At 40.6% G+C, this 16241-nt stretch overlaps 1 protein-coding gene across 1 annotated transcript in view; it reads right to left on the bottom strand.

Moving 5' to 3' along the window:
• LOC307067909 (RAD52 motif-containing protein 1-like) overlaps positions 1–7806 on the bottom strand; it is a gene marked incomplete at both ends in the record, with an annotated part of 267353 nt that extends 259547 nt beyond the window's left edge. The window contains 4 exons of the mRNA XM_079725535.1: positions 558–656; positions 1608–1776; positions 2150–2272; positions 7753–7806. Coding sequence (XP_079581661.1) covers positions 558–656; positions 1608–1776; positions 2150–2272; positions 7753–7806 — 445 coding nt within the window. The remainder of the gene's footprint in view (positions 1–557; positions 657–1607; positions 1777–2149; positions 2273–7752) is intronic.
• Between the last annotated feature and the right edge of the window lie 8435 nt (positions 7807–16241).

Genomic DNA, 16241 nt, shown 5'->3' with positions numbered 1-16241 from the left:
ATTTGTCTTTCTCTTTCTGACTTACTTCACTCTGTATGTAAGCTTTTTACATTCATCATCTCATTTACTCTTACAATATCCTCCATTAGGTGATAACCTGTATTAATAATGTTATTTGCAGATAAAGAAATTGCACCTTAGAGATATTAAATACCTTCAAATGTTTCTGGCTACAAAAACTTAAAATTGCAACAACAACAGCAAAAAAAAAATCTAAGAGACTAAGTTAGGACTCAAACACAGGTGTCCAAGGCTTATAATCACTACAGTATTCTGTATGATAAGCAAGCAATTGGGGAAGAACTGGATCAAACACTTTCTGTATGAACTGAGGCAAGTCACTCTACATCTAAACACTGGGGACAATAGTATCTGCTGTCATTTTTCTCACAAATGCCACAAAGAACAAATTTAAGACTGCTGCTTTGAAAGCATCTGGTGAATGAAAGAATACGTAATGTTTTAGATAACCATTATTTTCATCCAATTAACTTTTCAAGTAACTTTATTTGCTCACTGAAATTGAAGTACTTCAAGGACAATCAAAAAGGTCTTACCTAAAACCACAATCAGCAGTTTCTGGAATGCATCTGTCATAGCCTTCTGAATAGCAAGCTTCTGGGTTACCTTCCTTTCCATAAGGAATGATAATGACCCTAAATCCAACCAAAACAGATGAATTTTAAGTGTCTGTCTGAATAACTGATTTCTAGGTTACGTGTTTAAAACTAAAAATGCATCTCTGATTCTTAGATCATTATCTTAGTGATTAACGGCAGGCACAACACTGGGGTACGGGTGAATGTCTCTGTTGTAGGTATATCCTGGCATGGCACATTTTTACTGCTCAGATCTATTCTGGAAGTTCCTAAAATACTCGATCGGAAATGCAAACCAAGAACATGGCACAAATCTCATACTACTCACAGATTTCAAATGGACAAGCTGAGGCTGCACTGCTACAGACCCTGCTCTCCTGTGCGTAAAGGGCTTGATTCATACACTGAGATAGATTTGGTGATAGTGCAGATGATCTGGTCGCTCCTCAACCATCACCCACTCAGGTGGATGGTGGAGCCTCCTCCACTCCATTCGCTAACAGCCCTGCCTCTGAGTTAAAACCCTAAGCCCAAGTGCCATGGATTCTAGGAAGAAACTCACTACCAATCAGAATCCCCTTTCTAGGGATCTACATTTACTTTTTCTGCTCAGGCCCTTCTATAGGAGGCAAAGGACTGAATATATACACAAGAGTTTATTTCAATCTTTAGACAATGATTCTGTTGGGATAACTGAAGGCCAGGAGACATCTGTATTTAAAGAAATATTTTAGCACATAACAATTAACAACAAAAAAAAAACTAACTAATTTTCCATCCTCCTAAGCTTCTTGGCAGGCAGTCAGTTCTAAAATTCTAAAGTTTAAGGTGCTGTCAGGTATTGCCTAAGATAAAAACCTATATTGTCAGGCAGAAAAAATCTGCCCAGGGCTTTAGTGGCTTAGAAAAGGTGATGATGTATCTGAAAAGGTGAGTTTCAGAAAGAAAGGAAAAAAGAGAAATCCCACTCCCTCACCTCCCCACACACAAACATACTGGAAAACAGACCTTCCTCCAACTTATGCAAAGGTTCCTCAGCCATGACAACTCCGGGACTCCTGCACTCATGGGAGGGCAACACCACCTCGAAAGCACAGAAGATCTTCAGGCTTTGCTTCTGAAGTGGTGTCACAATATCTTCATTTTCCCTTTCTTCAAGGTTAGAAAGATCCTGAAGCTGTTAGGATTATGAATTAAACGCTAGACTTCAAAATATCCTGTTGTTAGAAATAAAAACGAAACTCCAGCAATCCCAGGTAAAAGTTTAGGTATGCAATAGCTTCAAAATCAAGTGAGACTTGCAAATGAATGACTAGATATGGACAACTATTTTTTATTATATACCATACAAATACTGGAGAAAATTATGGACACCACCATCCAAGTCATTGAGATTATCACTAATTCTAGGTGGCAGGCCAATGCTCACATACTTCCATGTGGAAGGCTCTCACATCTCCTCCTCATAGCCCTGTTCTATTCTTCTCTCTAAAGTCTAGGAGTTCAATGTTGAAAGGAGTCTGGTGAGTCAAAGAAAATCTATAGTTTACCTTGATGATCCTTTTTGACCACCCATTGAAACCAAAGTAGTGATTTGCCAATTCTTGGCATCTGGAGCTGTTTAGGGCCAGCGTATTATGTTGAACCGCCTTATGTCTGGTGCCAAGACGAACCTAAAGACATAAAAGTCCTAAAAATATCACAATCCTACATAGAGATTATTTTGGATATACCTGAGATTTACCAATAACAATTTCATAGAGTGGTTGTGAAGATTAAGTAGGACATTTTAAGCAATGAGCTCACAGTCAGCCCTAAATAAATGTTATTTTTTTTTAAGTCAGTACTTTTCTGCATCATTTCCAGGGCCCCTGATTAACCGGAAGGTTCCCTGACCTCTGGTGGTGAAAGTGATGATGAAAACAACCAAGGAAGCCCAGCAGAAGCCTATTATGGGGCTGGGAGTAAGCAAAGGAAGTGAACTGTTTTACTCCTCTCATCCTGTAGCTCCTGCTTGAGAATATGACCTGAAGAGGAGGTAAGATGGACCTGCCACTGAATCAGGACCTTAATCTGTAGCACCCCCTCCCCAAGTTACTAACTCCTGTTAGAAGAGGGAATACCTATACCTCTATAAATGTAAATAAAGCAACCAAAAGAATTAGGGGTTCATCTGCATTAACAAGCTTCTTTGAGAGTGCAAATATTTCCAGTCTTAACTCTCTAAATAACTTACATATTACTGTGGATTTTTTACATCACTAGTTCTTTCTTAAATATCTATTTCCACTTTGAACAGGGTGTAGTATATAAATATAGTCATAAAAATTCAAATAATACAAATAAAGTCAAAGCATTGTTAATTCTTTATGGATTGGTTTGTGCATCTTCCTCTGTCACTAGTTTATGAGCTCCTTAAGTGCTTGAAGGAACCATATATTATTCTTTCCTTGTTACCAGAAGCAAGCATAGATCTTGGCATATAATAGAGGAGTGATGGTCTGTTGACTGAGTGAATGAATGAGTACATAAGACAATGAAATTACTTTCTCCAACTGAAGCTGCCTGCTGGGAAGGAGAAATGAAGACTAATTTTTAAATGTTGAGTGTCGCATGAGAGGCTAGGCCCTGTACGGTGAGTCATAATGGAGCTGTCCTGGACAATTAGGAAGCTTCAGAAGGGCTCTGAGCCCCTGGTAGTAGAGACAGTTGACATCTGGGATAACCTTGCCACAGTTCTTGCTGGCAAACATCTCCCTTCGTGCTACTGAGAAAAACTCAGATACATTAGGCCTTTCCTTCATTTTATTTTAAGATGTTATTCACTTTTCTGTATTTATAAAAATACAGGGGAAAAAAGATAAGAATTATGTATACATGCCATGAATAAAGGAACACATAATTGGAACTTCCCTGCTGGTGCAGTGGTTAAGACACTGTGCTCCCAATGCAGGGAGCCCGGGTTCGATCCCTGGTGAGGGAACTAGGTCTCACATGCATGTATCAAGTAAGAGTTCACACGCCACACTTAAGGAACCTGCAAGCCGCAACTAAAGGAGCCTGCCTGCTGCAACTGGGGAGCCCTTGAGCCGCAACTAAGGAGCCAACCGGCTGCAACTAAGACCCGGTGCAACCAAATAAATAAATAATTAAAATTTAAAAAGAACACATAATTAAAGTAGATAACAATATTGGGGGTGTGGGTAGTAAACTAAGGCTCTGCATTAACAAAAGAAATCTAGGGCTTTCCTGGTGGCACGGTGTTTGAGATTCCGCCTGCCGATGCAGGGGACACGGGTTAGTGTCCCGGTTCAGGAAGATCCCACATGCCGCAGAGTGGCTGGGCCCATGAGCCATGGCTGCTGTGTCTGCGCGTTCGGAGTGTGTGCTGCGCAACGGGAGAGGCCACAACAGTGAGAGGCCCACATACTGCAAAAAAAAAAAAAAAGAAAACCAGAAGGTGCAAAACTGTTTACTATCCCAGACTCCTATCTTCCGTCTTACAATACTGTAACTGACACTTCAGAGAATCAAAGTCCACACCATGTAGGATTTTTCCGACCAGTACAAAACACTGGCTCAAGGGCAAGTTCGAACTGGCTATTAATTCATTTCAGCAAACATTTCCTGAGGCCAGGCCCTGTGTTAGCAGCACTAAACTCAAAGAGGAAGCATGCCATCGCTACTTTCAAGAAACTTAGATTCTAGCAAGACAGGCAAAGCACAAATGAAAAATAACAAGAAATACCTTTCATCTGCCGAAAGGCATGAGCTGCCCTCAAAAGAAGAACACAAGTTCACTGTGCAGAGATGATAGGGAGAGCACAGGGGAGTTTATCAGAGAGAATGCACAAGTCACCAAGAAAGGAAAAAGCACATGATACACTCCAGGTGTGTCAGAGAAGGAGGGAAAGGAGCTAAGAATGCCCTCCAATGCCACAAGAAGTGAGGGCTTTATTCCATAGCAATGGAGCATGATGGGAGGTGTTTAAATAAAGAAGGAACCTATCGGGCAGTGCAGTGGTTGGGAATCCGCGCTTCCTCCACGGCGGAAAGTGTCGGGGGCAGGGTTTGATCCCTGGTCGGGGAACTAAGATCCCGCAGGCGGCATGGTGTGGTCAAAAAAAAAAAAAAAAAAGAAGGAACCTATCATGTAGAAGTACTGTGAACAACTGGTGGTAAGCAGGCATTGCCATTAATAACACACCACTAAGCAGTCCAAGTAATAGAGATTGAGAATTCAAGCGCAGCCTCTCCTGAGCTATACCACTCATAATGCAGGGAGCAGCAATCCTGGGCAAAGAAGACCTAAGATCCTCTGACCTGACAGTCACAACATTGCTCCGGCGGACCATGCTTGCAGACCTCCCACCACCATGTCTGTTGGTTCCGAGACTGCTCTTCTTGCGTGTTCCCAACCTCGCTCACTCTCCCCACTTTCTACCTCACCAAACGGCCCCAAGGTACAGGTCTCCTCCATCCTTCCAAAGCTCAATTTATGCCACTTCGCTTTTAAGAAAGACCCACGTTAGCACCTGTTTTCCCTACCAAAAGAAATCCAAAGAGGTATCTGTTTTCACAAAAAAGGGGGGAAAATGAGAACAGTGCCCGGCACGTGTTGTGCAGCAGCCCATACAGAGGCAATTCACACTGTGCGCTGCAAAAGCGGGTGCAAGGGGCACCACCCAGCTCCTTCCTGGGAACCACACTCAGCACCTCAGCATCAAGCCACCATAGCTTTGAACTGTCACTGAGCTTCTGTACTTTAGCTCAATTTATTTTGTGCATCCGTTAGCAAGATGTGTCCTATGGTCACTGCTTCTTCGCTTTATGCCACTTCGGCTTATGAAAGGTTTCATGGGAACGCTCTGCTTTCAGTCATTGGGGGAAACCCATACTTATTGTCCTCCCACCTCCCTCCAGCCTACACATCCACTCTTGGCCTGGCCTTTCCAGCTTTGAAAAGACAACCTGGCTCCGCCCTCTACCGCGTATATACTGCAGTGAAAGATGAGGGGAGAAGCTGACAGGCAGACAAAAGGCAGCATCAGTGAGTGAGGCCTGACGACAGACAACGGAAGAGTTCCAGGCCCCTTCAACTTTTGAGATGTTTGGTATAATAAAAAATGTAGAAACACCTAAGGGATGGGATAAGAAAGAGCTCAAAATGGACTTCAGTATTTGTTAGCATTTGTTAAATATGGGTGGTACATACACGGGGTACACTGTAATATTCTCCACTTTTCTCAGTATGAAATTTTTAATTAAAAATATACCAAAACACGGTTTTAAAAATTAGAGGATATTTAAAATGTTTATACATTTGACAAGTTAATACAACACAAAAAATGAAATCTAATTGTGTAATTCACAAGGAAATCCAACAAATATTTAGAGTATTGTATCCTCAGGCATTACATGGCCTCCCATTAAACTTCCTCAGCTCTCCCTCAGTGGGCTGTAATTCCCAGTTTACTTTAAGGGAACTTCAATATTTAAGTTATGATTGGTGTTTATGTCCCTTATACAAACATGCATTAATTTGGGGAAATCAATTATCAAACAAACATCAAAAGTAATCATTTCTACATTACTAATGTGACTTTGCCCATTAGAGATCAGAATGGCATTACAAGATCATCAGTCACTTATTCTATAGGCCAGAGTTGACGCTATTGACATTTTGGGCTGAACAATTCTTTGTCACGGAAGGCTGTCCTGTGCCTCATAAATGTTTCAGCAGCATCCCGGCCTCTGACCACTAGGTGCCAGGAGCACGTCTCCTGACTTACGACAACTAAAGATGTCTGTCTCCAGACATCAGCAAATGTCCCCTGGGGGGCAAAATCTTTCCAGGTTGACACCTACTGATATAAACAAGCATATAGTGTTTGCTTGCCAAATAACAGCAACAGAAGATGGATAAATCCATGGATTCCAAAGGTCCTAGAATCAGCAAATCTTCTCTATAAAACTCCTAGCCCACATCTAGAAAATATTACAAAAGGAAGCAAAATGAAAAGAAAAACTAACAACACATGAGCTAAAATCTTTACTAGGCACAGAACACAGCACAGTGATCCAAAGCACAGACTTGGAGCCAGAGGACTTACATTCAGAACTCACCAGCTGTCACTCACCAACTGTGTCACTCACCAGCTGTGTGACCTGGAGCAAATGACTTAGCCTCCAGTATCTCAACTTGCTCACCTCTAAAATGGCAAGGAGACAACTAATACCTACCTCCTATGGTTATTTATTTTCACTTAAGAATTAAGCGAAATAATACATGTAAAGTGCTTAAAAGAATGCCTGGCATACAGTGAGTGCTCAGTAAGTGTTAGCTAGTGTTATTTCACTAAAATTCCATATTTTCAATTTATACAAAGTGGAAATCACTTTACAGATTTCAACATACAACACTGTATTTATAGAAAGTAAAATATCATGCTATGTAACTACTTTATCTACTTGACAGAGGAATTATTTTCACCCATTTTCACCATCTCAGTAAACTAATAATGGTTATGATTATGCAATCATAATAATGATTATGCTCTCCAATAGCCACTGGAGAAACAAGTGTACCTGTACATCGCTGACAAAGACAAGCTAACCCCTAAAACTGGCTCTGAGGGGAGATCACAAAGCCTACCATCAACATTAATCACCAAACATATTAGCCAGGGATATCTCAATAAAAGTAACACAGAAGTAGAGATTAGGGACAGAATTACTAACTCCGGGAGCTATGGGGGGAAGTGACTTAATTTCAAGAGTTAATGTCTCTGATATGTAGGCTCAGGTGCCCACCTCAGCACTGGATATGAAGATGCCTACCACAATTAATCAGGTCCCAACAGTTCATTTCTAACTGCGGTCTCCCTGAACCCCACTGTGGGTACTTCTGTAGCGTAGCTCTCCATACAAAGCAGGTCTCTGGTAACTCTGTTCTCTGGTTCTTCAGGAAACAGCATGACCTGGCTACACATACTCCTGAAGAAGTTCAAGCATCTTCTTGAAAAACATAAAATAGAAACTGCCAGCCGAAGTCAAAGTGAGACAATGTCTCAAGCCACGCTAAAATGGGCTAAAAAAAACACAGAGATCTAGAAACTACCTCTATACAACGCCAGCACCAGACACACCTCACCATGTAGCCAACACTCTTGGCCAGGATACACGGATACACCCGTGTCTGCAGCATGCAACCCTGCCACGTAGCGGACAGACACTGACCAAGCTGGGTCTTGTACAGCCTCTGCCATGGGGACAGAAAGGCCCAGAGAAGGGCGCTGAGTCGCTTAAACCCACCAGTGTGGGAAGAAGCACCACGTCCACCCATTGAGAAGGCCACCCCTATTTGCCTTGACTCTTTCTCTTCCTGTTAAAAATTATCCAACTTTCACCAAAAGAATACACAATACAAACTTTCTGCAAACTCCTGCCCCTGTGGGGAACGGCATTCCTGGAGGATGTAACTTCACAGACAAAAAAGCTGGAATCAGTAACCAAGGTTCTAATTCAAATCCGGTCTAATTCAAATCCATTAACCCCTGTGATCCGTTGCCGATCTACAAAAAGAGCCTAACAGCACATTAGTCGTTTGACCAGCCAGCGTCCATCCCTTTTTCTGGTAATAAAAGCCCACAAATTCCCTCAGAGTAGGCACCTCTCCCCGTCTCTCAGTCAGCGTGGTTCTGGTGGGATCGAATCCACCAAAGAACCACGGGTGCCACGTGACCAGAACTGGCCAATCCCAGTCTCACAGCCTCAAACAGCGATTGGCTCCAGGTCAGACATGTGACCCCATAAGAGCCAATGAGACATCATGAGACTTTTGCTGAGGCTTCTGGGAAAGAGACAGGCGCTCTTTCCGGCTGAATCTAAATGCTGACAGGCTACAGGGGGTGAATATGCTACAGCCAATTTTCTAACATACAGTTCCTACAACTGAAGTCCATACAGGAAAAGGAAGAGTTGACTCGTGGGGAGAACCTGAGTCCTGATGACTTTACTTGAGCCCTGAATCCAGCTAGCTCTGCCTGACTTTGCAGTTAGGTGAGCCTAACTCAAATTTCTTTCCAGCTTAAGCCAATTTAGGTTGATATTTCAGGCAGCTGAAGTGAACTGATGTATATGTGTATATCTGATTAGTACCTCACAGGATGTGAAAAATGGAATGAACTGATAGCTGTCTTGTAAAACAGTGTGTATATACATGATTATTAAAAACACTGGTCACAGGTATTGATTAATAATAACAAGTGCAAAGAGAAGAAAGTGGGCATGGGAGAGAAATGACTTAGTGTGATATGTGCTTATTCTGACTCTTGAAAATATTCCAAAACATTTGTTTAAACAATTTTATCATAAAGCTATTTCAGCAATAATAATAAGAATAATAACAAGAGCCATTTGCTGAATGCTTACTGTGGGCCAGAGGCTGTTGAAATGACTATATTATGTAATCTGCTTGATTCCTCATAATGACCTTACAAGGTGGATGTTATTATTATCATTCCCACTAACAGATAAGGAAACTGAAGCACAGACAAGTTAAGTTACTCACCCACAGTTACACTGTAAATAAAAGGCAGGATTCAAATGCAGACATTCTGATGCAGCTCGTGCTTTTAGCCAAGACACTGAATCGGAACCTACACTCAGAGTTCTAATGCTGTTCCAGTGAAGCAGAAACTCAAACTCAGGCACTCCCCAAAGCATCAAATGGGAATGTAATATACCACTATTTTAACCCTGGAAGAATCTTAAGGACTAATTCCTACATAGTTCTGCATTATGAAAGTATACATATTTAACCACATTAGTGATTATCATTTTTTGAAAAAGTGTGAAAACCCTCACAAACCTCAACCAATTGCATCCTTTGCTTAAACAAAAGTCCTAGATGTTCCCAAGACTAAGAGGTATATTAATTAGTACTACCTTTCCAGAAAATAACATTTGCACCTTCCACAAAGTCAACTTTATGAGGACATTCCCATCACTAAGTTACTTTTCACCACTTTTATAGAACAGAAACTTATTTTAAAATCTACCCATCTTAGTATAATATAAAAAAGAAAAAAATTTATGAACTGGACTTTCTCAAAATTAAACCTTTTTCCTCTTTGAAAGACACTATTATGTTAGAAGGATACGAAGCCAAGCTAAAGACTGAGAAAAAACCAACGGCCCATCACAATTTTCCACAACTACTGAGGCCACACGTAGCAACTACTGAAGCCCGCACACTCTAGGGCCTGTGTGCCGCAACTACTGAGCCCAGTTGCTGCAATTACTGAAGCCCGCACACTTAGAGCCCGTGTTCCACAACAAGAGAAGCCACCACAATGAGAAGTCCGCAGAGCACAACAAAGAGTATTCCCTACTTGCCACAACCAGAGAAAGCCCGTGCGCAACAACAAAGACCCAACACAGCCAAATATAAACGATAATAAAAATAAATAAATAAAGGCATCATCACATAAAAACAAATGAGGAAATAATTTTTTTAAAAAAAGAATAAGTGGTGGGGCAGTGGTTAAGTATCCGCCTGACAGTGCAGGGGACACGGGTTGGAGCCCTGGTCCGGGAAGATCCCAAATGCTGCAGAGCAACTAATCCCGTGAGCCACAACTACTGAGCCTGTGCTTCTGGAGCCTGTGCTCTGCAACAAGAGGGGCCACGGCAGTGAGAGGCCCACGCACCACGATGAGGAGTGGGCCCTGCTCGCCGCACCTAGAGAAGGCATTTGCACAGAAACGAAGATCCAACACAGACAAAAATAAATAAAAAATAAATACATTTCAAAGGAAAACCTATACATTTCCCTTTCTGCAAATGTAGGTTTTCGAGGCAAGAGTAGAGCCTCAGAAAGAATGTCTGCAAACAGAACAATCACTAGTTCACTAAGTACAAAATGTAGGACACTTTTGAAGAATCCCATCACAGCTAGATAATTGGTCCAGGAACTAAAGTAAACACTGGAAGAAAAATGAAATCAATAGTGTACCACAGAGGTGGTAGGCAGACAGGCCTGGACTAAGACATGTTCAGTAATAGATAATAAGGGTGGTGATTTGTAAACATCATTCTTGTCCCACTGTGGACTTCCTTCTGCCACAGTATAAGGATACCACCAGATCATATTGAAATCAAGTCAAGAAATGTACTTTTATATTTTTAAAAATCAATTATTGTCCTTAAATTAACTTTTCTTATTAGTTTAGTGATGGTCCTCTATTACTTCTAAAACATTAAATCTTATTTGATTAGAGACAGACTTCAAAACATAAAAATAAACTGTGATCAAACAGCAGGAACAAACAGTAGTAACTAAAATTTCTTCAATCTAAACTGAAGATGATTTCTGTATCTCTGTCTTTTATAGTTGTCTCCATTAGGGGAAAAAAATATGTACCTCATAATTAACTTGACTGGAGTGAATCACACTGCATTGGTAAAAGTTTCAGAAGACAAATCAGCTGTGCTAAACAGTACCACTATCCACCTGAGCAGAAATTACTCTCCATAAGTTTCTTCACATAAGTAACAAAACAAAAATTTAAACAAAAGAAGAACTACTAGAAAAAAATTAGAGATTCAATTTTTAAGTCAGTAATTTGCCTTTAGTCAGTAATTTGCCTCATACATTATTATTTTCCCTGTGGAAACCCAATTATTATCCTGAAAACAAGACCACTTTAGAAAGCAAATGCATTGTGATAAAAGAAAGAAAAGGCAGACTGATACATTATTAAAATAACTCATACGCCATATCCTGAGGAGTAAGGAAGCCATGGAAGAGCAGGCCCCCTTCTCCTCAATAGACAGCACAGCTGTGGGGAAGACACTGCAGCTAGCAGAAGCGTGTCACACTTCCTCAGGGAGGAAGCAAGTTACAGAACACTCTACAGAGGGCGCCCATAAACTGACGGCCACGCTCATTACACAACAACATCCAGGGCACCCACAGGCTGACTGCAACCCAACTTTCCCCCCATTCCCACACAGGCCCCAGGAACCGTCAGGCCTCTGAGGCTCTGCCAATGCCCTTCCCTCTACCTAAATATCCTTTCCCTCCTCTCTCCAGACCTCAATCCTGCTCAGCTCTAAATGAACACTTCAAGGGCTATTTCCCTAAGAATGCCTCTCTCAAAACCAAAATTACTTCCCCTAGAATGATCTGCCTCTTACTCATCCATCATTATCTTGGATTAAATACAACATGTAAGATGCTTATCTGACTAGCACAACTATTTCATAAATAGGAGTTATGTTTTATATCATCTATGACATGACATGACAACCATTCAGCTCACTAAAACCATTCAATAAATACTCTAATTGAATTTCCCAAAGACTTGACCTAAAATAACCTAAATGCCAAGCATTCCGAGAACCGACCTGAACAAAATTCACTTCTCATTCGAATGCCAATGTCATACACAGGGATGTTGTATTGTCTTTAAATGTACTTGCCTTTATCCAAAATTAGAATCTCTGATGAATCTATGGGACACACAAGTAAAATATTCTGCAAAGTAAAAGATCTTTATTTATTGTACTGTGCTTAATATTCAGCCAGACCTGCATTTTTCTATAAAACTTATACAATTACTGAGTATGCACGAAGCATTAGAAGAGAGACTAAGTCTATTGAGAAGAAAACTGGAAGCGAAGGTCATCAATCATTTTCTACTTTGAATAATCTCTTTCATAAAGAGATAAATTCTCCTAAATTCCAGAATGAATGGAATTCAATACAGCAAAGTAAAATGCTTTAAATACATAAAATAAATACCTTGATGGACCTTCCACCATCTGTTTTAGTTATTTCAATTATTTAAAAAAAAACCTAATTTAAGAAAAGTTATATCAAGAGCTAAAATTGAGATTTTTTTCTCCATCTATTACTTTAATTTTCCTGACCCGTTTTTGAGAATTCTCAGCATTCTGGATCAATAATACCAAATAATTTCTTGAAGAGACTGAGATTCCCCCCTAGTCATTTAACACGCTTACTAATCAATAAAGATATGAAAAAACAAAAAAAAATATTTATGAAGCAAGCAAATTATATTAAAAGACTGACTTTGAGAAAAGGTGCTGCTTGCCAACAAAATTTTATTATTATAAAACATTTTCTGTCATTTGTATTTCTGCATTTTCCCTTCCAGATTATCTGTGTAGCCTTGTAAACACATCATAATCCAAAGCAGTTGAGCTTTATCAATAAAATGTAAATCAACGCAAGAGAGCCAACTGCATAATTAAAACAAAAGTGTACCGGGCTTCCCTGGTGGAGCAGTGGTTGAGAGCCTGCGTGCCGATGCAGGGGACACGGGTTCGTGCCCCGGTCCGGGAAGATCCCGCATGCCGCGGAGCAGCAAGGCCTGTGAGTCATGGCCACAGAGCCTGCGTGTTCGGAGCCTGTGTTCCGCAACGGGAGAGGACACAACAGTGAGAGGTCCGCGTACTGAAAAAAAAAAAATAGCATAGCACCATCATCCCAAGCATATTACAAAGTAGCAAGCAGATTATAAAATAATAGTCTACAAGCCTGCTTTTTTAAATATATATCTAAATGCATTGAATATCTTATATAAAAAGCCAAGAGATAGAGATGAAACAAAATATTAAAAGTAAACATCTCCCTCCCCAAAACAGTAACTCCCTTCCAGTCATGAGGAGAACATCACACAAACCCAAGTTGAAGGACAGTCTATGAAATACGTGAACCAGGACTCCTCAAAATTGTCATTAAGAAAAGGAAAGTCTGGGACTTTCCTGGTGGTGCAGTGGTTAAGAATCCGTCTGCCAATGCAGGGGACACGGGTTCCAGCCGTGGTCCGGGAAGATCCCACATGCCGCAGAGCAACTAAGCCCGTACGTCACAACTACTGAGCCTGCGCTCTACAGCCCGCGAGCCACAACTACTGAGGCCACACGCCGCAACTACTGAAGCCCGCACACTCTAGGGCCTGTGTGCCGCAACTACTGAGCCCAGGTGCTGCAATTACTGAAGCCCGCACACATAGAGCCCGTGCTCCGCAAAAAGAGAAGCCACCACAATCAGAAGTCCGCGCACCACAACAAAGAGTAGCCCCCACTTGCCACAACCAGAGAAAGACAGCGCGCAGCAACAAAGACCCAACACAGCCAAATATAAACAATAATAAAAATAAATAAATAAAGGCATCTTCACATAAAAACAAATAAGGAAATATATTTTTTTAAAAGAATAACTGTTGGGGCAGTGGTTAAGAATCCACCTGCCAGTGCAGGGGACATGGGTTTGAGCCCTGGTCCGGGAGGATCCCACATGCTGCAGAGCAATTAAGCCCGTGAGCCACAACTACTGATCCTGCACGTCTGGAGCCTGTGCTCCGCAACAAGAGGGGCCGCGGCAGTGAGAGGCCCATGAACCACAATGAGGAGTGGTCCCTGCTCACCGCAACTAGAGAAGGCCCTCGCACAGAAACGAAGACCGAACACAGCCAAAAATAAATAAAAAAATAAATAAAAATAAATACATTTGAAAGGAAAACGTATACATTTCCCTTTCTGCAAATGTAGGTTTTCGAGGCAAGAGTAGAGCCTTAGAACGAATGTCTGCAAACAGAACAATCACTAGTCCACGAAGTACAAAATGTAGGATACTTTTGAAGAATCCCATCACAGCTAGATAATTGGTGCAATATCAAAAGTAAATACTGGAAGAAAAATGAAATCAATAGTGTACCACAGAGGTGGTAGGCAGACTGGCCTGGACTAAGACATGTTCAGTAATAGATAATAAGGGTGCTGATTTGTAAGCATCATTCTCGTCCCACTGTGGACTTCCTTCTGCGACAGTATAAGGATACCACCAGACCATCTTGAAATCAAGTCATTAAATGTACTTTTATATTTTTAAAAATCAATGATTGTCCTTAAATTAACATTTCTTATTAGTTTAGTGATGGTCCTCTATTACTTCTAAAACATTAAATCTTATTTGATTAGAGACAGACTTCAAAAAATAAAAATAAACTGTGATCAAATAGCAGGAACAAACAGTAGTAACTAAAATTTCTTCAATCTAAACTGAAGATGATTTCTGTATCTCTGTCTTTTACATTTGTCTCCATTAGGGGAAAAAATTATGTAATCATAATTAACATGGCTGGAATGAATCAGACTGCATTTGTGAAAGCTTCAGAAGACCAATGAGCTGTGCTAAACAGTACCACTATCCACCTGAGCAGAAATTACTCTCCATAAGTTTCTTTACATAACGAACAAAACAAAAATTTAAACAAAAGAAGAATTACTAGAAAAAATTAGAGATTCAATTTTTAATTCAGGAATTTGCCTTTAGTCAGTAATGTGCCTCATACATTATTATTTTCCCTGTGAAAACCCAATTATTATCCTGAAAACAAGACCACTTTAGAAAGCAAATGCATTGTGACAAAAGAAAGAAAAGGCAGATTGATACATTATTAAAATAACTCACACGCCATACCCTGAGGAGTAAGGAAGCCATGGCAGAGCAGGCCCCCTTCTCCTCCGTGGACAGCACAGCTGTGGGGAAGACACTGCAGCTAGCAGAAACGTGTCACACTTCCTCAGGGAGGAAGCAAGTTACAGACCACTCTAGAGAGGGCGCCCATAAACTGACGGCCACGCTCATTACCCAACGTCCAGGCCACCCACAGGCTGACTGCAACCCAACTTTCCCCCCATTCCCACACAGGCCCCAGGAACCGTCAGGCCTCTGAGGCTCTGCCAATGCCCTTCCCTCTACCTAAATATCCTTTCCCTCCTCTCTCCAGACCTCAATCCTGCTCAGCTCTAAATGAACACTCCAAGGCCTATTTCCCTAAGAATGCCTCTCTCAAAACCAAAATTACTTCCCCTAGAATGATCTGCCTCTTACTCATCCATCATTATCTTGGATTAAATACAACATGTAAGATGCCTTATCTGACCAACACAACTATTTTAGAAATAAGAGTCATGTTTTATACCATCTATGACATGACATGAAAACCATTCAGCTCACTAAAACCATTCAATAAATACTCTAATTGAATTTCCGCAAGAGTTGACCTAAAATAACCTAAATGCCAAGCATTCCAAGAACCGTCCTGAACCAAATTCACTTCTCATTCGAATGCCAATGTCATAGAGAGGGATGTTGTATTGTCTTTCAATGTACTTGCCTTTATCCAAAATTAGAATCTCTGATGAATCTATGGGACACACGTGGAAAATATTCTGCAAAGTAAAAAAGCTTTATTTATTGTACTGTGCTTAATATTCAGCCAGACCTGCATTTTTCTCTAAAACTTATACAATTACTGAGTATGCAAGAAGCATTAGAAGAGAGACTAAGTCTATTGAGAAGAAAACTGGAAGCGAAGGTCATCAATCATTTTCTACTTTGAATAATCACTTTCATAAAGAGATAAATTCTCCTAAATTCCAGAATGAATGGAATTCAATACAGAAAAGTAAAATGCTTTAAATACATAAAATACATATCTTGATGGACCTTCCACCATCTGTTTTAGTAACTTAAATTATAAAAAAATCTGTAAATTCAAGAAATGTTATATCAACAGCTAAAATTGAGATTTTTTTCCATCT

This window comes from Hyperoodon ampullatus (genome assembly GCF_949752795.1).
Source record: "Hyperoodon ampullatus genome assembly, chromosome: 19".
NCBI classification, from domain to species: domain Eukaryota; kingdom Metazoa; phylum Chordata; class Mammalia; order Artiodactyla; family Ziphiidae; genus Hyperoodon; species Hyperoodon ampullatus.
Note: the sequence above shows the minus strand (reverse complement) of the source record. Positions and strands in the feature narration are given on the sequence as shown.